At 41.5% G+C, this 24728-nt stretch overlaps 1 protein-coding gene across 3 annotated transcripts in view; it reads right to left on the bottom strand.

Moving 5' to 3' along the window:
- Nucleotides 1-956: 956 nt before the first annotated feature.
- Nucleotides 957-24728, bottom strand: part of AP4S1 (adaptor related protein complex 4 subunit sigma 1) — a 35200-nt gene continuing 11428 nt past the window's right edge. For 2 of the 3 annotated variants that reach the window (XM_048484726.1, XM_048484725.1), the window contains exons 2-6: nucleotides 17147-17337; nucleotides 14895-14981; nucleotides 13016-13084; nucleotides 9044-9055; nucleotides 957-1296 (exon numbers count right to left, since the gene is read on the bottom strand). In XM_048484726.1, the coding sequence (XP_048340683.1) occupies nucleotides 1168-1296; nucleotides 9044-9055; nucleotides 13016-13084; nucleotides 14895-14981; nucleotides 17147-17284 (435 nt within the window). In that variant the 5' untranslated portion in view covers nucleotides 17285-17337 and the 3' untranslated portion in view covers nucleotides 957-1167. Of the gene's footprint in view, nucleotides 1297-9043; nucleotides 9056-13015; nucleotides 13085-14894; nucleotides 14982-17146; nucleotides 17338-21396; nucleotides 21457-24728 lie in introns of all 3 variants that reach the window. The other variant, XM_048484727.1, reaches the window with a different exon arrangement.

Genomic DNA, 24728 nt, shown 5'->3' with positions numbered 1-24728 from the left:
AATGTATAGCTTGCTTGTGAAAGAACCTTTTTTTCATAAACTAAATTTGAGGTGGCTCACATAATCATTATCCAGTGCAGACATACAGCTAAGTGCACCAAAGCAATAAAACAATATCAGGAGCTGTAGCGACTATTAAATTTCATATTAGCTAATAAAAATCCATTGTAGCCAATCTCAACAGAAAACCCTGTATCTCCAATAAAGGTTTTGGGACCCAACAAATAAGAAGGATGAGTTAGCCTTATGTTAAAGACCTGTGAGACTTCCAGCTTTTGGTGGCAACCTATAGTAACTGCCTCTGTAGAGTTGTAAGATTTTTTTTCAGAGCATCTCCAATCTCTGTCAGTCCCTTTGAAAATCTGTAGTTCAGTGGGGGCATATTGAATGACCTAAACTTACTAGTTGGATTCACATATGAGCAAATGTGGCTGCGGTTCAGTGGTAGAGCAACGGGTTTGCATTTCGTCTTCAGAATCTCCAGTTGAAAGGATCAGGAAGTAAGGACCTAGGAGCCCTGCTAGCTCAGGCCAGTGGTCCAGCACCCAACAGGGCACTGAGGTCAAGGGCTTCCCAATGCTACCTCCTAGCACAGGGCTCCATAGGTTTACCGACTATGGAGGTTCCCTTAGTCCCTAACAGGACTAATAGCTATTGATGGATCTCTTCTCCATGGACCTGTTGAACTCGTTTGAAACCATGTATGACTGTATACATCACTAAATTTCCTAGAAATTAATCTGACAATTTAATTACTCTGTAAAAAAAGTATTTATTTTTGTTGGTCTTGTACTGTTGTTCACCGCCCTGAGCTCCTAGGGGGAAGGCGGTTTAGAAATAAATCAAACAAACAAACAAACTTGACTGGGTACCCTCAAACTAGTAATATGGGAGCTGATATGAAAGCCCTTAGAGAGATTTGGGATATGACAACAGAAAGCAAAGAGAAAGGTACGTACTTAAACATCCATTTATTTCCCAAATTAAATTACTGGTTACACAATTAAACATTTTGTTATCTTAAAGCAGAACATGAATGAGGAATTCACACTTGCTGGTATCAGTCATATTTTAGTCTGAAAAAGGTTCAGCGTAGATCATTCACAATGTTAGCAGCAATATTGGGCTTTGGAATATTCAGGAGTTAATTGTTCATGTTTGTTCTTTCTAACTTTCAGCCATTTTGTCAAAGACAAGAAGAGGTGCAAGAATTCTACTCTTGTTGGTTTCCACAATGCATCCATTTAATACCATTTCATCCAAAATAATGTGTACTCTATCCAGTTTGAACATTATCTGCATAATTTAAAGTTAAGGGTGTTTGTTTAATAACCAGTGACCAGAACAACATAGGAATAGACTACCAAGAATATTCATTTTATAATCAACAAAATTCAGTAACATGAAAATTATAAGTTTTTAATCCCTAAATCAAATAATTTTGCTACATCCTTAAGCCGAACCCAAAGTATAACAGTTGCACTTTAATAACGATAATCACTGTTGACCAAATCTACATTTGCTAAAGTTTACCCAAAAAACCTATGCTGTCTTTGCTGGGTAACATAATAGTTAAATTGCTAATTTTTTAATCAATTGTAATATCGTTTCATAAATTAAACCTTAGGATCTAAAGAACATTGCAGTGTTGTATGTGTCCCACAGAACTTTGGGCTTGCTAGCAATCCTCCTATACTGTAGGGCAAAGTGTCATTTACAGTATAGTGAGGGGGGTGGGGTGGATTTGGCTGAAATAAATTATGAAAAGTTCCATTGCACGTGCCCAAGCCTTTGGGGAAACATAGTATTTCTGATTCCCCTGCCTTTATAAAGTACATTGAATTAGAAAATGGGTAGTAAAACATGATCAACTCTGTACTTGCTAAATAGCCTATGGAAAGTCTATGCATCTGTTTGTGGCTTTAAGCTTTATGGTAGAGGCGAGAGTGCCCTATCTCCCAGATGGACTGAAATACAAGCTAAAAGTGCTACAGAAAATAAAAACAGCAACAGCAATGAAATGCTGGTAACATGAATTTCAGCTGCAACTGTAATGTGTTGAAATCTGCATTCAGAATAAGGCAGTCATTTTTTAAAGTACAGCAAAAAGGCCTCCTTTTAAAGTAACCATTTAGTTTTTAAAATATCCTTAACCATGTAATGAATCAAAACACCATAAATACTCAAAATGAACGTTGCTGGCCAACAGTCCCATTTCCCAACACTTTAATAAATGCATTCATGGAGAATCAGTGATAGGTGAAATCTGTCTTGCGTGACAGCTGTTATATGCAAGTTTCTCAGGTTAGAGTTCAAAGATAAATTACATCCTCTTCTTCCAATTTATGGCTCTTTCAACTGGAAAAGGACAGTTTAAAAAAGTCACCCACCTACTACTAGTTACTATTATTGTGCTTATTTTTATTAATCATGGGTTTTTATTACTTTTGTGAGCCAATCAAGCAAACCTATGGAAAGGCAGTCTACAACTTTCCTGAATCAATAAGTATTCAAATGCACAGAGCATATTTTTCTCAGCGTATTTCAGGATCTCCACCTGTTCAAAAAATTGTGCCTCAATGAGTAGTAATAGAAATACTCATAGAAAAGAAGAGATGCACCATAGCTCCAAAAACCAACCTTAATTTAAATCACAAATCCATCAATGACTGGAGGGAGAGTTCACTTATCAGACCAGCTGCTGCACCGCATTCCTGATTGACATAGTAGTCTTTTCCCACCCCCTCAACCACCAGCCGCAACTAAAGCCAGACCAAAGATGAGAGGTCAAGCCTATCAAACTCCCACATAAGCTTCAGCTTCTCAAGACACCAGCATAAAATGACTGAAAGAAATCGTAAAAACATCACGACAATTCTTACCAGTACTTGAAAGATTTGCTCTTCCAAACTTACGTGGGAACGTTGTGTATGACAAGTCAGGACAAGCTTGTTCTTCTGAATAAAGTACTGGTAATGTTGTAATGCATGTAAGGTGTCATTTTTTTCTATCTCACAACATTTTTCTTATTTTGACTCCCTTCAGGTGGCAACCTAACATATGTGCATCCAGAAGACTACTTCTTTCCAGTGATGTCATAACATGCACATAACATAACATGAAATAACACCTTGCTATTTTTCTTTAGAACTACTGCAGACACGCTACTTTTACTGTGGCAGTCGGAGATTAATAAAATAAAAATAAAGATAAATAAAAGTTCTGTAGGATGTGAGTAACTACACAGAGATCAAATATTTCAGTACTAGCTCAGGGGCCCCATAAGTGCCATGTGTTGTGAGTTAATTACTGTTCTCACTGGAAAATTACCTAGCCATTCTATAGGGTGGTGAGAGCCATGGCTGAGGACTAGAGCACATATGTGGTATACAGAAGGTTCCAGTACAATCCTAGTATTTCCAGTTCAAACACATCAAGAAGCACATGTTGAGAAAGACCTTTCTTTTCCAAAGACTCTAGACAGCTGCTGGTGGTCAGAGTAGACACTCTCCAGCTAGATGACCCAATGATCTGACTCTGTTTAGTATCAACTCACAAACTTCCCAAATCAGAGAAAACTGTGATACAAAATCTAAAAGTCTGTTTCATTAGTTCAAGACTTGTTATCAACATTCCATCTTTGTAATAGGGGGAAAAAAGCTTTTGTGGAGAGAGCTGGGTGCTGGCTTTATGGCAGGAAATCACAGAGGTTTCCTCTTCTGTCCTAGGGAGATATGAACTAACCACTCCCTGTTGGGTGGCATTCCACAACTAGCTACTCTTCATTCCATCTGCAAGTATTTCATGGGCTACTGAGAATCAAGTGTCTGCAACCTCATAACTAGTGCCTCCTCAGGCCATCCTACATTTCCCATGTTGTTCTTGGCAATCTGTTCAGAGTAGATGCTTGACCCTTTTCTGTATCCTATTATGCCCTGTGCTTAAATGGTGCCACTCCCTTAAAGTTAACACAATCTGTTCAACCTTTGGTTTAAAGATTAAGCAACAAGCTTGCTTGCTTTGTACAATACTACTACCATACAGTAAAACCACAGTACAATTAATGAATAGTTAACTGGCTAAATTAATTAGCTTTAATATATAAAGTATTTATCTTTTCCAGAATATTGTGCAGTTGATCATCACTTTGGAAGCTTAGTGTGACTTGGCCCACTCTACAAGCTTATGCTTATGTGGCAATTTAATCCCAGGTGCATATCTGACTATGTGTGTAAAGTGCCATAAAGTCACAGCCGACTTATGGCAACCCCACTAAGGGTTCTTCAAGGCAAATGAGAAGCAGAGGTGGTCTGCCATGGCCTTCTTCTGCAGTCTTCTTGACTGGTCTCCTTTCCCTACTTAGCTTCTGATATCTGAATGGGGCTACACCACACCACCTTTCCTCCCTTCTGATCTTCTGTACCACAATACTTTGAAAAGGGGGGGGGAACAGCCCCTCACATTAAAATACACTATTTGAAATGTTTCAGAACTTCATGAACATTTGGCTGGTAAAGATCTGTACCTAAATATATATTGCCTGTTTCATTTGATTAGTGAATGCTAACACAAGATGGCTGTATTAAACACCACAGATTATTTGTATATGTAGTATGAGTCAATTTCTCACAACAGCATTAATGAAGTAACATGTTACTGAGGCCTTTTCCGCACGGGCCAATAACAGCGCCCTAGGAACAACAAAAACGCCGTCCCTAGGGAGTTGTTCGCATGGGGGGCGCAGCTGCATCGCAGCAGCGCCGCCCTCGCTCCCCCCCAGTGGTGCGAAGCCGCTGTTTCCCAACCTTGCTCCCTGAGCAAAGTTTTCTTGAAACAGAGCTTCCAGCTGCTGCCGTGCGAACGGCAGCAGCTGTAAGGTGCCATCCCCCACCTTTCCCGAATGACGTACCTTCCCTGTGACCTTTCGGCGCGTCGCCCAGGCCTGGGGACACACCCACCCTGCCCTGTGACTCCAGAGCTGTCGCACAGGGCAGGGGGGCGTGTCCCCTGGCCTGGGAGACGTGCCGGAAGGTCGCAGGGAAGGTACGTCGTTCGGGCCACAGAGCAGCACTGCGCCGTCTTCCCTGCCCCTACCGGGACCGTTCGTGCGAACATTCCCAGGGTGTGTGTGTGCGCGCGTCGGTGTTGTATATGCCAATGCACCCCCGAGCATGGCCGTGCGGAAACGGCCTGAGTGACTGACATGTCTTTCAGCAAGGGTTGATTCTCTTTCTGGATTAAGAGTTGAAAATTTATTTCCACTGTCCATGAAAGAAAGCTCTTGAAAGTCCTTCACTAATTCAGCAACTTCTCTAAAAAAGATCTGATTGTGACATACTTTTTCAAAGTGAAGGCAGATTTCACGCTTCCTGGTCTGGCATGCCTGGATTTTAAAATGTATTTAGTACTATGTTCTCTAGCCTCTTCTTGCATGGAAACTCACGTTCAGTACAAACCTAACTTCATGCTTACAGTTGAAACCTAATTTAAACTACAGAAATTAAACTTAATTTTAACTACTCCCACGTCAAAGTTTTGCTGCATAAAACCGCTGTGAAAACTTTTAACTATTGCTTTTGTAATCTCTCTTTTGTGACTCATCTCTCCCAGAAATTAGCACTTACTGCAGTTGTTTTAAAAGCTTAATAAAATTCCACCCACTTCTCCATGCACAAAAGGTGAGATTTGTCAAATGTACTAACATTCTAAGTATCAGCACTTCACATTATACTTTACATGAAAAAATGTTTAAGTTCTATTCATTTGACAAAAAGACATTTATATCTTATTTTGTTTATAACTGTTTTTGAAGCATTTTGTTCCATGTTAATTATTCATAGTAAGCTATCAGAAGCTTACATGTTATATAGCCTCCCTTTCATTACAAAATTTGCTTCCTAAACAAATAGTCATTTACAATGTAATCAGACCCATGTTGACAGTGTCATTCTTTAATTGCCTAACTTCAGTCACCGTATGCAGGGTTGTCTCTAGATTCTAAGGAACATTTTCAGCATCATGAAACTACCTTTGGAATCTGCAGCTTTTGTAAAACAAATTCTGGAAAAAGTCAGGTGTTATTTGGATCCAGGAGACCAAACTAGAACTCTAATGGGGCAAGCAGATTTGGGCTTCTTTCAGCTGAGATGAACTATGTTGCTAATGCTCACAGGGCCAGATAATGCTTGAGGATGGACTCCACCTTTATAAAGCCACAGACTGTGCCACAGCTAGCATGTCCATGCACTTGTCTGCAGCCCTTGTGGAATATGTAATGCTCTATTCAGCGGTTCTCAACCTGTGGGTCGCGACCCCTTTGGGGGTCGAACAACCCTCTCACAGGGGTCGCCTAAGACCATCGGAAAACACATATTTCCGATGGTCTTAGGAACCAAGATACAAATAATGTTATGGTTGGGGGTCACCACAACATGAGGAACTGTATTAAAGGGTCACGGCATTAGGAAGGTTGAGAACCACTGCTCTATATTTAGACATGAAAGCAAAATGGAGCCCAGGATACCAATATCTATTATGGGACACACATACCCATTCTTTTTACAATAGCTATGTGTCAGGGTCAGGGGGATGCTATGTAGTTGATTGAGTGGCATTCCCGGAACTATGTGCCAGCCTAAATAACACATTGCTGCTGCTATTGAGATATATGTAATCAGCCTGCTATTTGCCATCTGAACATTCTTCCTTTGATCTTTACTTTATGGCTTCACATGCTCCTAGACAACTAGGCTTCCCCTGGTCCCCCTATCCCATGGGAACAGTGTTGCTTTTGTTATCTTGTGGGGCAGAAAGCCAGGTGGCTTCCTCTCACTATCTGCATGCGACCTTGGAGCGCCTTAGCTTCAAATATTATTTTTCACAAATTCTTGGGAAACTGGGAGGGGGTCTTGCTTTGGGAATAAAGGGGACTGTGAATGCCAGCTTTGGCAGAACTGGCTTTGCTTGTGTGGTACTTCATTGTCTGCTCAGTAGACGCTATTGATCAACCCTTCAGAATCCATTTGTTGGCTTAAGGGTTCAAGACCTAACATTAAGCCAGTTCTCCCTGACTCCCGGGCCTACTTCCATTCCTACCACTATGGATGGAGCTATGGGTGGGAAGAACTCCAACAATGGGAGCAATGGAGGCAGTTGTGTGGATGGTGGTGCTGCTGGGGATGTCCTCGGGGGGCTTGGAGAGGGTCTCCCAGGAGGTAACCCCAATGATACGAGCCTGACGAGAGTGGAAGAAACTCCCTCAAGATCTTTCTACTGGGAGCGAATTGGGCGTACCCTGTCCCATAGGGCCTTGTGGCTAGGGGTTATACCGACACCCCAAGTGGAGGAGACTGAAGGGGGAGAGCTGCTGGAGATCAAGAGGTGGGAACCCCTGTATGTGGGGAGGGGACAGGCGCGAGAGATGGCTTTCCTGTAACGCAGCCATGAGGAGATGAGACGGAACTTCTGTGTTTTACAACAGTAGCTGATGGACCTATGTCTGGCTCCTGGTCAACCACCTGGAGGTGCCCCAGTGGCAGCCCAACAGGCAGTGGTGGGTACCCAGCAACCAACAGCCCTCGTAGTCTAGGTTGGTGCACAACCCCCCCAGACTCCCGGAGGGCAAGCGGGGCGACAACTGAAGAGAAAGGAGCTGAAAGCTACTTTTAACGGGGACCCTGAAAACTCCCCTATTTCCTTGTCAAGGTGGGCTCCTACACAAGAATGATGAGGGACGAATTCAAAGCCAAAGTGAAGTGAATGTAGAGGTCGGGGTACTACTGGAAGGTGAAGCCATCACCTAGTTGGTGGGGCTATTTGAGGATAATGCCCTAGAGCTGCAAGATTTTGATTGCTTCATGGTGTCACTGTGGCAGCAATTCGAAGACCCGTTCCTGGAAGAAAGGGAATCCCAGACGCTCTATAAAAGTATGAGAGGAGATGGTATACGAGCAGTGGCGGCAACCGGCCCCTTGGGCCTCGGATGCCCCACAATTATGCGCCTCTACCTGTAAGGCTGCCCCGGGGAAAAAGGGGCCAAAGCACAACCCCACAGTCAGAGAAGGGATGATGGTGGGGACCCTCAATTCTGTGGATGATACTTACAGCGAGGAGACATCGGAGAGCGACAACGGCAGTGAGTCGGCGAGAAACAGGCGTGACCTGGGCTAGACGGGTTGAGAAAGCGTGTGCTACCAAAAGGGTGAGTGTGATCTACAACCTCTTAGTTTTGCTACTGACTGTAATAAACTGGCAGAGGGGGAATAAAATGACTGTGAAAGGATGGGAAGTTGCACCTGTGTGCCTACCTTTCAAAAAAATTCATGGAGTCCGAGGTCAATTGGACAGTTGGGGATAAAGAAACGGGGGTAATAAAGAAGGTTTTGGCAACATTGGACCCATTGGTTAGAGGGAGCAAAACACCCGTTCAAAGTCTGGACAGACAACAAAAACCTTGCAGCACTAAAAACCCCTAGTAAACTGAACACCAAACAATTAAGATGGGCAAATTTCTTTGTGAAATTTAACTTTACTCTACATTTCTTCCTGGGTAGGAAGAATTTTATCACTGATGCTGATCTCCCGACATTCCCAAATACCCTATCATACAGAGGTCACCCACTCTACCATTTTTACACTGACCCAACTAGGGCTGGCTATAGCAACCTAATGTCAGGCACAGGGGGGTAAGGATAACAGGTCTTATCCCAAATGTGGGGCGGGACCCCAGGTGGCTTTCTCTCATTATCTGCTTGTGATCTTGGGGCACCCTAGCTTCAAAGATGTTTTTCACAAATTCTTGTCAAAGGTCACTATGTAACCTTCAACAAGGTGTCTTCTGAAATAACTTCTGCCATACTGTCACTATTCAAAGATTTCACACATTGTTTCTGCTCATTATATGGATCCCTCTCTTTGCCGAGACTGGCTAAATCCAAATGCGGCAACACTTTAATTCAATTTATGCCAAGCAGCCTTGCAAAGGTAGGAAAGCACAGAAACACAAAGAACAGCAAGTAGACTGGCAAAACTGAAAAAAGGATACATCTAATTCACTCTGGAAAGCAAAAAAAAGAGAAGAAGTTAGTTTGGGGATTGATGTTGTTTCATTACAAAGTACCAGTCATGACAGAAGCAAGTATTTTCAAAAAATGTTTGATCGATGCTGGTTTTATCCCAGTTTTTCCGAATGATACCTGATATCAGACAGTCTCTTTCCTGTCTCCAGGAATGTAACTTCTTAATCAGAAAGGATTTTTTAAAATGTAATGTTCCTGCCTCTATACCCCTCTTCAGAAATGCTTCCTTTAGTGGGGGTAAAGGGACCCCTAGGAACAGTGTAGGGGTTTGTAGTGGATGAGGAGAATCAACTATTTTAAAAAATCATTAGTGCCACTTTGCTGCTGGAAAATAAAGCTGAACTCAATCCAATATACTTACACATTTGACAACTATTCCCATTATCTTAAATTAACAAATTATAGATCCAAAGTAAAATCTATCCATCTTGCAGTATCTCCATTAATCTGAATAGGGTTTTTATACAGAAGGTTGTTAAAGATAAAACCTGGAAATCCTACTGAATGCCTCATCTGGTTTGGAAAATTTATTGACCACTGACTACACAATAAAGGTCTACCTTTGCTGACCCAAGTACTGTAGATCTTATTTTACTTTGTTTTAAGAAATGCTATGAGCCTCTGAATGCTCAATTCTATGCCCAAAATCAAAATTTATATCTCTCTGAATTTGGGCCAAAATGTGGGAATTGATATAGTTGGCAGTGGCTGAATCCTACTACTTCCTGAAGCAATGTCTGAAGCTTCCTTTCAGCCTTAGAAGCCAAGAGCCATTTGGGAGAAACCACCTTAAGGAAGAGGAACTTCAAGAGAGGTACTGTCGTCTGCCTTTTCTAAACAACACCATTTTTGTTGGTGTGATAGGTGAAAGGTGCAGTGTTTTAACACAGTCATTCCATTCTACTTTCCACATGCACAGGGGATGTGTAGCCATCTTCCAAGAAAGGAAACACCAAATATTGGTCAGTTTGTGGCCATCAGCACATTCAGCCATGTTGCATATCTATTTCGGAAAGTCTACCTACAAGCCAAAGGATGATGTACCACTTGCAACAAGCTCATGGAGACTATGCTTGCTCAGAATTGTTGGACTATTGAACTGGGGAATGCAGAAAAGTAGGGTGGATTAGGGAAGCAACATATCATGCCATGCTCTATTTTAATAGCATGTAATACATAGAATAAATACATAACCACTGACAAATGGGATTGCTCATTCCAAAGAGCTGTTCTGGTGAAAACCACAAACATGAAATATCTGTCTGAAATTAACATGACATTTGCAGAATCCAGGCAGGGTGCTAAACTAGGATGGTAACGGGAGAGGAGGAGAAGAGAACAAACTGTGGGAAAGAAAAGAACATCTGTCCTTTACTAGAGAGACATTTTGTCATCTCAGTATTTTTAGGTTTGTGAGTTTCAAACATTCTTTTCGAGTGCTATATTTATCCAGTGGCGTTTGCAGAGCTTATATTCAGATATCAGACACTTCCCTGGTGTTCCAAAAGAAACTAAATGGAAGTCACAAAATTTGGAGTAAGTTATCAATCCCCTTTTCAGCTCAGACTCGCCTCAACTCCCAAGAAAGCATCAAAAATTCTGGAATATGCTGAATAGTACATTTGGACTTCTTGCTATACATTGTCTTTGAAATTACCATTTAGTTTGGTATAAGTAATTCTAAGAGGCCAAGCTTTACAGTCTGATCAGGCAAACAGGGTCTCTCCTGCATAAAAGCAGGCCAAGTGAGCAGTCTCCCTTCCACAGTCACTATATTGGATGACTAGGGCATCTCCTGGCATCTGAATCAAGACTTTCGACACAAAACGAATGAGCGCCAAACTCAGGTCTCCCCTTCTCCCCTCAACCTGGTGACTGGCACTGTGAAAGTTCAGAATGCTGACTTCCCATTCAGCAGGCCACATATTTACAATACACAGCAAGTAGCTGTGTCCAAATCAGGTCACATACTTACAATACAGTCCTATGCAGAGTTATTCCAGTCTGTACCCACTGGTTTTGATGGGTTTCGAGTGGAATAGATCGAAACAGTTTGCACTGTTTATTTCCTTAGAGTGCTTCTAACCCCACTCTTAATCACTTGATTCCTTCCACCCACAGAAACGCTGCACCAAATCCAATCCAATGTATTTATCCTTCACTGAAAATCCATCAAAGTCTAGTCCCTATGGGGAGGCCCTATTGCTTGGAAACACCTACCTCTCTTCAGAAAATGGCCTTGAAAAAGGTCCAGATGACACCCTCAGCTGGAATTTGTAGTAAAAATAGCAGGAAGCCCAAGAAAATGGCTCCAATTTTTTTGTACTGAACAGGAAATAACAGAGAGCGGATCCAATAATAAAATGCTGGAAGGTTCAACAAAATATTATGAAGGCTTATGCCACGCATTCTCTTAACGATGGAGACAGCTGTTTCCAAATCAGTTGCAGAGACAAAGCTGATGCCTCCTGAGCTCTTCTGAAGCACCAAGAAAGTGGAAGAAAACTGCAGTTGTCTCTTTGCTTTGGGGGAAAAGGCAAATGGGTGCCAGGAAGCACGCTAGAGAGCATCATGGAGCCCAGGGCTCCATGTTGGGGATCACTGTTTTTAAAGAGATTAACTAACATCTTAAACAGTGCCTAAGAGCAAATAGTGCCTAGGAGCAAATTGGCAGCTAGTACAGTTCTTTCAACACTGACAGATATTTTCCCCCTAAAGTCCATATCAGTAGGAACTTTAACTGCTATTTTATATAAATGGCAGCTTCTGAATCATTGCTCAAGGCAGCCCTCTACAAACTACAAAACAATAACCCGAATAAGGTCAGAATACAGGTAGCTGTGTCCAAATCATGACTTTCAAAACTGGGCTACAACTTATAAGACCACTGAAATTTACCCATGGCAAGAAGCTTATATAACACTGATTCATAAGGAGGTAAAGGCCTGACGTTACCACAGTCTTACAGATCTAGCTCATTGCTGAATGTGGATTATAAACTTTTTTTACTTCAATATGGTGGAGAGACTAAGGAGATGTATAACAAAACTAATCCACAAAGACCAGACTGGCCTCATATCAAAGCGATTAATGGAAGATAATTTTGTGATTACTGCATTACAATTTGTGGGAAGAAAGAAAAGCAGAGTTTGTTTTTAGATGTGGCAAAGACATTTGACAATTTAGCTTGGTCTTTCTTCTTGCAAATGCCTGCAAGACTAAAGTACGGTTCAATATTTATGAATTTGATACAGAGTATTTATTCTAAACAGCATGCAATTATTTTAATAAATTGAGTTTTAATTGATGGATTCCAAACAGCAAAAGGAACACATCAAGGATCCCCATTATCTCTTCTTTTAGTCATTCTAGTGCTAGAAGTGCTGGCTGCTAAGGTCAGATAAGACCTTAAAATTAAAGGATTGAAAGTGGACAGAGTTTAAAATGAAAAACTATGCTAATGACATGGTACTGACAATTTCAAACCCTCACTTGTTCATGCTACATATAATGGAATAAATTGAAAAATGTAGACTCTTCTCAGGCTAGAAAATCATTAGGAAAATGACTAAAATAATTTTATATATTTTAACAGAGGGAAGAAGAAAATATTAGAAAGACCACAGGATATACTGTGACATCAAATACAATTAAATATATGGGAATAAATCTGACTAGATCAAACAACACATTATTTAAAGAAAAATGTAGAATAACATGGACAAAGATACAAGAGGACTTGCAAACATGGTCTAAATTGAAAATGTCTTACTAGGAAGAATTTCCACAATAAAAAGGAATGTATTATCAAATTTAAAATTTTTATTTCAGATGTTTCAGGAAAAAAAACTGACGGAATGCCAGAAACAAATAAATACGTTTATATGGAATAGGAAAAAGCCAAGATAAATCTGTTTTTGGTTTCACATCATACTTACCACTCTGCTGAAATACTTGTCCAAAACTTCCACAAAATTATGAATTAATTCATATACTGCCATTTCATTCTGAAAATTTAATTGAAAACACATCAAAATAGTGAACTGGTATACTAAATTATTTCTAATATATTTAAATATATTAGAAACATGTGGAAACAAAACTGGGCCAGTCCGAGAATTTTTTATGTCCTGTGCAAATTACTTCACTGCTTCCCATGTGGGGGGGAAGCCATCACCTGCCCTTCCCCCCTGTACTGCTGGAAGGGATCCACTGCCTGCAGGAAGCTGCTGCATACCCTTCTACCCCCTGCACCACTGGGAAGCTGCCCTCTACCCTCACTCCTCACTCTCACATGGTACAGAAGCCTCTCCCACTCATGCTGCCCTCACTAGCACTGGGGCTTTATGGCTTGCTACTGTGCTAAATCTCCCAATGGTGTCAGGCTAGGGTTGTCTGGTCCATTTGGGAAACTGTTGGAGATTTGGGGATGGAGCCTGGGGAGGACAGGATCCTTAATAGGCACAATGTCCACACTCCAAAGCATCAATTACTCCAGAAGAACTGATCTCTGTAGTCTGGAGATGAGCTTTATTTTTGGGATATCCCCAGGTCTCATCTTAATAGACCTTAGACCTTAATAGACCTTAATAAACTTTTAATAGATGTTTAATGGGATATTTAATAGGTGGCATCTACCTGAAAAGCTTCGACTACCCAGTTCCACATATTAAGCCTCTATTAAAGGCCACTTATCAACCTGTGTCAGACAAAAGTTGCAATCCTAAGAACACTTCCTTGGGCGTAAGCCCCACTGAATAATATGGGACTATTAATTTATTTATGCTTGGCGCCCTGTCTTAAGTACAGGGTAAGTACAAGTAAGTACAAATGCAATAAATACAAGTAAATCCAAAAGCAATAAATAGAGCAATAAAACAATTAAAACATCAACTAATTACTTGGAGAAATGAAAACTGGCCAGCTCCTCAGTTAGTAACTTTAACCAAAGCCTACACAAAACAAAGCAGCTTGTCGTGCCTTATGGAAACTGGAAGATCCTACAGAGCATGAACTTCCTGGGGGAGATGATTTCAGAGGACGGAGCAACCACTGAAAATGTCCTTGCCCTGATGGTTGACAAGTGGGCAATTCACAGGCCAGGTACCTTGTAGAAGGCCCTGCAATGATGATTTAAAGAAGCCAAAGGGGTCATCCTGGGAGAGGTGGTCCCAAAGATAGGACAGTACCATACCATTTAGAGCTTTAAATTTTGCACAGTCAGTGCAGGTGTTGAAGTACAGATGTTATATGTGCCCACCAGGGATTCCACTCAGCAATCTAGCAGCTGCATTCTGGACCTTCTGAAGCTTCTGAAGCATCTTCAGAGGCAGCTCTATGTTGAACTTATTGCAGTATTCTAATGTGGAGGTGATGGTTGTATGGATCACAGTGCAAAGGTCAGAGTGGGATACAGACCAGCTGGCAAACTCAACATAGGTGATAAAACAGTCTTCACCATCCTGTAAACATGTTTGTCCAGTTTAAGGAAAGAACTGAGCCATAACCCCAAGCTTCTAACGGAGTCCACTGCACACAGCTGGATTCCATCAATTAGACTGACTGAGGAGTGCTCCCAGAAAATACTACCAATGAGAGGGATAGCTTTTAAATGTTTAAAGAAATTGTAGGGTTTGTTTCCTTTCTGTGGCTTTGGTTAAATTGTGAGTGAGCTATACTCTTTTCCACAGAAAGCTCTAAGTACAATTTTATATTAATCCGCCACTTCTACCCAGACCTTCTTTGTAGCTGAATGCTCCATGGGGGTCCTAGTGCCTACCTAAATATCTTTATTTGGGTAGAATGTATAACACGTACCTCAGTTTCATTAATTCCAACCACTATGAAAACAGCAGCATATTGTCTATATACCAGCTTAAAATCTTTGTACTCTATGAAGGAACACTAAAGAAAAAAACAGAGCAAACCTTTATTTACTCATTAATTAAAACATATATATCCCACCTTTCCTCATGGTTCGAGATAACTTACAATAATAGTTAAAAACATTTTAAGTTAAAACAAAAACAAAATAACAAAACCTCAAATCTCTCTCCTCCCCCCTTAAAAGATTCCTGCCATGCAAACCTGCTCAAAAGCCCTTGACAAACAAGCAGGTCTTGCACTACTTCCTGAAGATCTCCAAGGAGAGCCCCCCCCCCCTTCAGACAGCCCATTCCACACAGCAGCAGTCATGACAGAAAAGCCCAGTTGATGCCTCACAGGCCACCTCAAGTGGAGGGATTGGGAACAGATGGCTGCCTGATGACTGTAGTTGCCAATGGTCATATGAGATTTGCCATTAAATACAGTCAGCTCATGAATCTTGATTTTTTTTAACATTATATAGTTCTAGAGACTATTATCTAGATACCTGATTTATGTAGCTACAAATGAGGCAAGCCAGCAAAATCTGCAGAAAGTCAAGGTTAATTTTATTTTACTGCTCCAAGAGCGGGGAGCTTGCAAATGCTACAAGACCCTCATCCTGATCATGATATCAATATTTCAACCAGTGACTATAACCTTTTCAGGGGTTCAAATAAAAGTAATTTTAGCAGGAACAAAAAGGCAAATGGCTTTTAGCTGTAAAATCCCCCACTGTCTTGTTGAAGAAAAAAAGGCTTCAGGTGATTTTGCCTCTATTATTTAACAACAGTTTGTGTTTGTTTTTGTTAAAAGAGATACTGGCCAACACTTTTGAAAATAATTGTGTCCTTGAGAGCAAATGTATTGGTACAGAGTAGCCTAGAATTAATCAAAGCATTAGAGAGTGGATCAAAGAACTGAAAACAACAGATAATAGCTATAGAAACAATTAGCTCCTAAACATGCAGTCTTGACAACTTTGTACAGTAAGATTATATCAACTTGTTCTAAACAGCTGAATTATTCTCAGCTGTGCGCATAGTTGTTGTGCATTCAGGATATACTCTAATTCATTGTGGTAGATAGATCTGTACACATAACAGATCTTCTATGAATGGGGCAGGTGGGGACCCCTCTAAGTTCCATGCTTGTATCTGAGCTTTCATGCCAGAAGGCATACTTGAATTGGTACAATTGGTTACTAGTATCTTCCCCAGTTTACAAAGGGCTTGGTTTCTCTCAGTTTACAAAGGGCTTGGTTTCTCTCACTAGTTTCTTACTTGGTTTCTCTCACTGATTTCAACAGGATACTAATGGCTAAATTATAATTGATGGTAGTGGACCACATTCTTATACAGCAGTGGTGGCGAACGTATGGCATGCATAGGTTTGTGGGCACGTGCGCCGTCGCCCCAGTTTGGGCACTTGGCAGTGGCATAGCACCAAGGGGGTGAAGGGTGCACGACAAACTAGGCATACACCCCTGTGGGGTGAGGCGAGGGCATTCTGTGGGCATGGTGGGGGTGTTTCCGGGCATTCTGGGGGCGTTCCAGGGCAGGTTGGGGGCGAACAGGGGCAAGGCAGGGGCGCAGGGCGCATGTGTGTGTGCCAAGCACAGTTTCCCCTTGCTCCGTCCTTGGCACTTGGTCTCTAAAAGGTTCACCATCACTGTTATATAGAGACAGAATCTGACTAGCAATGGTTCTCCAGGGCCTCAGACAGAGAAAGGCCTTTTGCTACCCTCTGCTACCCAGGATTGAACCTGGTACCTTCTGTACATAAAAGAGGTTAGTAAACAGGCCTCCAATATACATAAAACTCATTTAAAACTCATATTTAGTGTCATTTTTCATTTGCCTACATTTTGGAGACCTATTCACTTAACTCTTGGTCTTCTGATCTTTTTGGGGGAGGAATTCTCCCCTTTTTAGTGTTCTTCAACATGGGTCCAAAGGAAGGGATGAAGGGTATACAGCACCAGAGAAGCATGCAGCAAGCAATATATATTCTAATCTACTCATTGCTCATCTTTCCCCTGCAGTCTTTCTCCCAGGGATGTTTTTAAATATACTGGAAGTGAACCTGGATGAGGCAAGGTTAGCATTTAGCTTTCCCCCTGACAATACACATTTCTTTTGCATTTTGAATCACACCCTATGGGTGATTTGAGAAACAGCATAGCATAAGAACAAAAGACATACTTGCTCCTTTGATCGAGAAAGACAGTGCTTGATGACTTCACCTTCCAACATTGTCCGTTTACGAAGGTCCATATATTCATAATAACGAGACAGCCTTGTTTGGCCTTGTTTGTTCACTATAAGAAAGAACTTGATCATCTTTCATGGATAGCTGTAAATCTTTTCTGAGGTCAGGTGGTCAAACTGTGTGTCTGGAGGGAGGGAAATCAGAATGGCAGTTACATAAAACTGTCAGAAAATTATTTGCAATATGAATTGACTAGGGTGGGGGGCACTTTTTCCAGACAAACTGTGCCATCAAGTGTGGCTACTGAAACTTCACCGCCCATCCTAAGCAACTGCCTGGTAGGAATGAAGGAGGAAGAGAATTATAACTGGATGGACTACTGTAAAAGTATACTAAGTGCTTTACCAGTGCAGCTATTACAGAAGACATTTTTCAGCACTGAAATGTTCCCCTCCCCCTGCAAATCCCAGCAAGGAGATATGTTTAGCAGGCATGTGGGAGGAAAACACGTAGCTGAGAACTGAATTCTGCAGAAAACTGAAATGGTAGAAAAGAGAGTGATGGGAAATCGTTTTTATACATTAATGTGCCACCGACTAAGAGATCCCCTCCCCCAATTCTGATAGGCAGTTAAATTCAATGAAGTCCATGTGCACAAAGGCGAAGGCACTGTTGTGCTTGGAAAATGTGTGTGGAAAAGCATCAGGATGATACTGTTTGATCAGACCCAGGGCCTCTCTGGCTTAACCATGCTGCTTAACCAAACAACCAGTCAGATTTTTCAGAAAACCTAGAAGGCAGAGAATCAAGGCAATAGCTCTCCTATGGTGTTTGCTTGTCTTTCCACCCTACTACCCCCAAAACAAGAACACTGTCTCTGGCCCAGTCATTTGGCTACCTTTGCTAATAGCAATGATAGACCATCATGAGTAATTTGAAAGCATCTGCAATCTTGGATGTCTCATTGTTTATCCTTGAATAGTGAAGTGAAACAGGTACAAAGCAGATCCTAAAACCACTATCCATTTATTGGTTCAATTGGCAGTTTATAAGTGTCATGAAATGTATAAGAGGTCATGATTTCTTATGCCAGAACTGCTAAGTTAATCTAGGAGACTTCAGTGAGAAATTTTGGCCCCTTCTGCACGGGCCAATTACTGCAGGATAACAACAGTGAGGGGACTTCGCACAGTTCCCAACCCTAACGCGGGTCTGACCCGCATTACTCCCCCCCCGCCCCACAAAGGGTTTTACTTGAATCGCGCTATCTGCGGGGAATTTGGAAAAGCCCGGGTTGCAGCTGCTTGTGTGGAACGGTCCAGTCAGGAGGCGCTCTCTGTGGCTACACATTCTGCCAAGGGGTCCTTTCCTGTCCTGTATCTGCATGGCCACACAGTCGCACAGGGTCGTCTGGCAAGGCAGCATGACTGTGGAGGCCCAGTCATACATGCCTGCATGGCCATGCATCGGCGGGAGGTTAGTGGGCAGCAAAGCCTGCGCCTCCATGCATAGGCGCGACGGCAGCCCACATTGCCTCCGTGGGTCAGGTCTTGCAAACTGAGAACTGATAGAGTCAATCCATCTTATGTTGGGTCTTCCTCTTTTTCTGCTGCCTTTAGCTTCAGGATCTCCTTGTCCTCCTTTACTAATCCTTTCAGCCCTTTACCCAACACTGTGTCTGCTTTGTTTGCTGATTTCCTTTATCTGATTTATTCCAATAAGTGTTTATAGTCTCAACTATGTTTAAATTCTTTTTTTGCTTTTCTTCTTGTCAACTTGCTTTTTTTAAAAGCCAGAGTTTATACTCTTTTTCATGCTCATTAGGCCAAGACGCTCCATTTTTTTCAAAAAGGAAGCCCTCTTTCCTTTTCACAACTTCCCTGACTCTGCTGATTAGCCACACTAAGACCTTTTTGTAAATTTCCTAATCTGTGATGTTAATTCCATCGGCACGCAACCTTTCTCCCACTTCCAATGTGGCTTTGCCCCTCTCCCCTTTGGATTGCACAGTTAAACTGAAATAATAATTTTCTTTCACTTTTTTTGCTGGGAGCTACTGGCAGTGTATAAGTGCTTTGAGTGAAGAAAAGTGTGAATGAATATTTTAAGAATATATAGAGTGAATTCAACTGTGTAATGCTAGCACTGATGGAGTCCCAGTTTGATAGGATGGCTACAAACATCAATAAATTAAGAGAATGATGAATAACTGATGCCCCATTTTTAATGTGAAACCTGCAATCTGGACAAATGACTACTGTCAAGACAGAATACGGAGAAACAGAATGGCTTCCAATAGGCAAAAATGTCAGACAAGGATGTATTTCATCTCCCTATCTGTTCAGTTGGTATGCAGAACATATCATAAGGAAAATTGGATTAGATTTAGATGAAGGAAGCAACATTAACAATTTGAGATATGCAGATGTGTTAGGATTTGAACTTTAAGTCAATAAACAGACTCTAAGGTAATAATCAAAAGCATTTATTGATGAGGCATCAAAGCACCAAAGCTTGGCAAGGCTAGTTCTGACAAACCTGGCTTTTGCCATCCCCTTTATCCTATTGCAAGTTCCCCCCTCCCATTTTCCCAAGAAGTTGTGAAAAACAGTACTCAAAACTGAGGAACCCAAGATCAGTGGCAGGTAGTAAGAGAAAGCCACCTGGCTTCCTGCCCCCATGAGATAACACATGCAACTTTGTATCCCGTGGGATATGGATGTCAGGGGAAAGCCTAGTTATTTACAAAGAGCATTAAACCATAAAGTAAAAATCAAGGAAGGAATGCTCCAGATGGTCGTGGTAACATATAGCAGGCTGGTTACATATATCTTTTAGACATGTTTGTTTTAAGCAGTTACATTGAGTTAGGAATGGATTTCAACCACATAGATACAATCCCTCTGACAAGATGACACCACATAACTGGCAGAAAACAAACACTTGAAATGACGCCTGATGAGGATTAAAGCAGAAAGTACCAAAGGAGAATATTAATAACACAAAGGTAATGACTACTGGGAAATTACATACTTTAAGAATGACGATGAAGAAATTGAAATTATTCAATATTTTCTATTCCTTGGCTCCATTATCAACCAAAAGGAAGACTGGAATTAACAAATCAGAAAGAGTTTGAGACTGGCAGGAGTTGTCATGAAGGAGCTAGAAAAGATTCTTAAAGTGTATATCAAAATCAGAATTATTCATGCCATAGTATTCCCTGTTACTACGTAGAAAAGAAGAGAAAGCTGACAAAAAGAAAGTTTTATCTGAAATGTGATTTATCTGATATGCGATGTTAAAGGAGAGTTTTTGGATACCGTGAATTTCTAAATACCAGTATGTGGATTCTAGATCAAATCAAACCTGAACTCTTTGTAGAAGCTAAAATTACAAAACTGAGGTTATTGTACAATCAAGGAAGTCATAATCGTCAGTGCGCAAGATCTGAGCAAGGCTGTTAACAACAGAACATTTTAAAGGTCATTAATTCATGGGGTTGCTGTAAGTCAGAAGTAACTTGACAGTAATTTAACACACATACACATTTTCAAAGAGATTTGGCCACAACTAATTTTCAAAGATTTGGGGCAAAAAAGTACATTCGGGAGAACAAAAGAATTAAAATGATTTGCAGATGAAACATCATAAAATTTAAAAATAACAGCAGCAACTTTCTCAGTAAATAACAATCAGTCAATACCCAAGAAAGCTCTTTGATACAAAAATGCTTTCACCGAGCCAGGACACCCCCCACCAAGCCACCCAGTGTCACCTGAAAAACACAAGCGAAGCATCTCTGCTCCCACGGACAGTTAAGAATGCAGAACCAAAGAGCCAGTGTGGAGTAATGGTTAAGCCCGTTAGTATAGGGTTGCCTATACCAGATTGGGAAATTCCTAGAGATTTGGGGGCAGAGATGTCCAGGTTGGGAAATTCCTAGAGATTTGGGGGTAGAGACTTGGACAGGGAAGGTTTGGGGAGGGAATCCACCTCAGGAGAATATAATACCATGGAGTTCACCCTTCAAAGCAACCATTTTCTCCAGGGCAATTTATCTTTGTCATCTGGGGATCAGTTATCCTTCTGTGTGAATTCCAGCCTCCAACTGGAGGTTGGCAACCCTAGTGTGATGTAGTGGTTAAATGTTTTGGACTAGTATCTGGGAGATCTGGGTTCAAATTCCTACTGATTTCATGGAAATTGGCTGGGTGATATTGGGTCAGTCAGGCTAACCTACCTTATAGTTGTGAGGATAAAATGGAGGCGAGGAAAATGATGCAAGCTTCTTTGTGTCCCTCTGGGAAGAAAGGCAGGACATAAATTTATTTTATTTTATTTGATATCTCGCCCTCCTCGACCTCAGTAGAGCTCAGGGCAGCTAACATATATAATTATTTTTATTTAATTAATTAATTTTTTCAACTTATATACTGCCCAACCCTCGAAGGGCTCTTATAATCAATTATAATCACATTAAAACTGATAAGTTACAAATTTTCAATTTAAAAATTCAGTATAAAATTTCCCTGATGGCGATTTAATTGAAGAACATTGTCCATAAAATAAAACTTGCATTCCCACCCAAGGAGAGGGCACAGGACTTTATACTCCATGCGGTTATCAGTCATAGGCCCAGTGAAACATTTAAGTTTTGAAACTGCTTAATGTCTCACAGAGCTCTGATGTCCACCAGCAATTCATTCCACCATGTAGGGCAGAGCTGAGAAGGCTTTGGCTCTGGCGGAAGCCAACCGTATGTCTTTGGGGCTGGGGATCACTAAGGGATTGCTGTGGGCAAAGTCCTCTGTGGGCAGCATGGGGAGATGTGGTCCTGAAGGTATGGCAGTCCCAAATAACTCAAGGCCTTATAAGTTAGCACCTTGAAGATTATTCATCTCATGTGCTCCCTCACTGGAGTCCTGGTGAGCACTCCTGCAGCTGCATTCTGGACCAGTTGCAGTTTCCAGAGCAGTCTCAAGGGCAGACCAGCATACAGCAAGTTACTGTCATCTAGTTTGCAGGTTACTGTGGGAAGGTCTGGGTGGGACAGATAGGGGACCAATTGCCTGGTCTGATGAAAATGGAAAATTAATTAATTCATAATTAAACATCTGTGATTCCCTTCTACTCTGTCCTCTTCTGTGAACCAGTCAAGTCTTGGATACCTATTAAGGCTCGCTGAAGCACCTCTGGAAAGTAAAACATCAGCCAGGTATAGAGGCACTGCAGGGTTATTACACTTTTATTCTACAATTGTTAGGCACACTTCTGCTGGTTTTCGCAGAGCAAATTTTGCCACCTGATTGCCAAATTTCACTCCAGTTCACTTCCCTTCTTTGTTGTGACATGGCAATGTTTCAGGCTCTATGTGCTCTATCTCTCATTGACTTCAAGCAGCTGCTTGCCCAAACATGGTGGGCACAGTGCTATTCCCAGACATTCTCTCTGTGGGTGGTTCTCTAGAGCAGCACCAATTGCTCTGAATCTATTGCTTCCAGTGACGTAAATAGTCCTCCTAATCATTCCAGTAAGTCATGAGAACAAAACAGCTCACATCACAACCTTTTAGCATGAGTAACAGTTGCAAAACTGGGTGTGTAACATGGGGTGTCATGATTTCATTTCCTTAGCCTTGATGTAGATTACAGGTCATCAGTCTAAACCATGTTACAGCAATAATATCAACTAACCCCTGTAATTTTTTTTTATAAAGGCTTAAATATTCATCATGTTCTAAGGACCTCCAGGGACTACAGACTCTTCTACTGCAGATCAAAACAACTATCCTCTGAAACTATATGCAATATTTTGTTTTTATTATTTTTATTTTGAAAGCTACCTCAAGCAGGTCCCTGGAGAGGAGGCATGAAAATGTCACAAATCAAAAATAAACAATAAGGCTTGATATAGAACTGGAAATGGTGGCAACTGTAGTCAGGACCAGAGCTACATTTTTTGAAAGGAGGCAAACTTATAAATTGATGCTACCTCATCAGGGGGCATCCATTGAAAATGCTGGGGGGAAGAATAAGGACTAATAAAAGGAAACATTTCTTCATGCAACGCGTGCTTGGTGTTTGGAATATGCTGTCACAGGAGGTGGTGATGGCCACTAACATGGATAGCTTTAAAAGGGGCTTGGACAGATTTATGGAAGAGAAGTCCATCTATGGCTACCAATCTTGATCCTCCTTGATATGAGGTTGCAAATGCCTTAGCAGACCAGGTGCTCAGGAGCAGCAGGAGCAGAAGGCAATTGCTTTCACATCCTGCATGTGAGCTCCCAAAGGTATCTGGTGGGCTACTGCGAGTAGCAGAGTGCTGGACTAGATGGACTCTGGTCTGATCCAGCAGGCTCTTTCTTATGTTCATATATTTTATACATATTTTTTCTTTATGTAATCTGCAGCAGTCACTGCCCCCTTTGCATGCTGCCCTGGATAAGTGCCCCTTTTGCCCCCCTAGATCCGGCCCTATGCATGGTTCTGAAGTGATTGCAACCTTGGTGTAGCCCATGGTCTGTGCTCTTGTGCTAAAGCTGAAACCCTTAAGCCAAGTTCTATGAGACAGCATGCCAGCGTCGTGTATTATGGCAGGGCATAGAAAGCTTAGGCCAACATTTCAAACAGCGGGATTATTCTCACATAAGTCTTCTTAGGATTGCAGGCATGGTGTAGTTTTCCTGAGCAGGTAGACTATAATCTTTCAGAGAACTGGAGATGGTACTGTAGAGCTATCACCACCCACAGTAGACCGGTTCCTTTTTACTGTCCTGCCACAGTTTCTTGTCAAACTTGTTTCTCAAGTTTCAGTTGAACTTGGGAAGAGAAAAAAAAACTAGTTTCCAGCAGCACAACCAGAACTACAGTAGCTATATATTTTGGTGTGACTGCCATCAGTCCCTTCATGGATAGTGCCCATAGCAAATAACACTCCTTCATTCCTCTAGGCAGTTTTGAAATTGTAAACTTTTTCTTAAACCACATTTTTTAAGAATGTGAAAAGAACAGCAGCAGAAAGGATCAAGAATCCCAGTGTGTTGGCAGTAGAATTACTTTTATTATATTTCTTGCTGCATTTGCATTATACGTAGTGACTCTGACCACTACTGTCTGATTCACCGCCAGCCCTACTGTAGCTTTTGTTCCCTCTCGTTTGCCTAGCATTTGATTATATTTATAGACAGATGCTGGATTTCCTCATGGGAAGCTTCTTGTTATGAATCACTAGCAGTATGCAAAACTGCTATATTCCTCTTATTATTTATAGACACAGGCATAATTCTCTGTGCTAAGCACAAGACTGAGCTCAACCTTAATTATGGAGCTATTCAGCATGCCTTATCTATTTACAGAACACAGGAGGTCCTCTTTGATCACAACATCCCAGTCCCCCGAGTTAAAGAATTCCTGGGGACAGTCCAAGTAAAGTGATCTCCAGACAACAGAGCGGTTTCCCTGGAGAAATGATAGCTTTGGAGGGCAGACTGTATGGCGTTACACCACTGCTGAACTACCTCCCCTCTTCAAACCCCACCTTTCCCAGGAATTCCCAACCTAGAGTTGGCAA

Source organism: Sphaerodactylus townsendi, linkage group LG02 (assembly GCF_021028975.2).
Source record: "Sphaerodactylus townsendi isolate TG3544 linkage group LG02, MPM_Stown_v2.3, whole genome shotgun sequence".
NCBI lineage: Eukaryota > Metazoa > Chordata > Lepidosauria > Squamata > Sphaerodactylidae > Sphaerodactylus > Sphaerodactylus townsendi.
The sequence above is the reverse complement of the archived record's forward strand: the minus strand, read 5'-3'. Positions and strand labels throughout refer to the sequence as shown.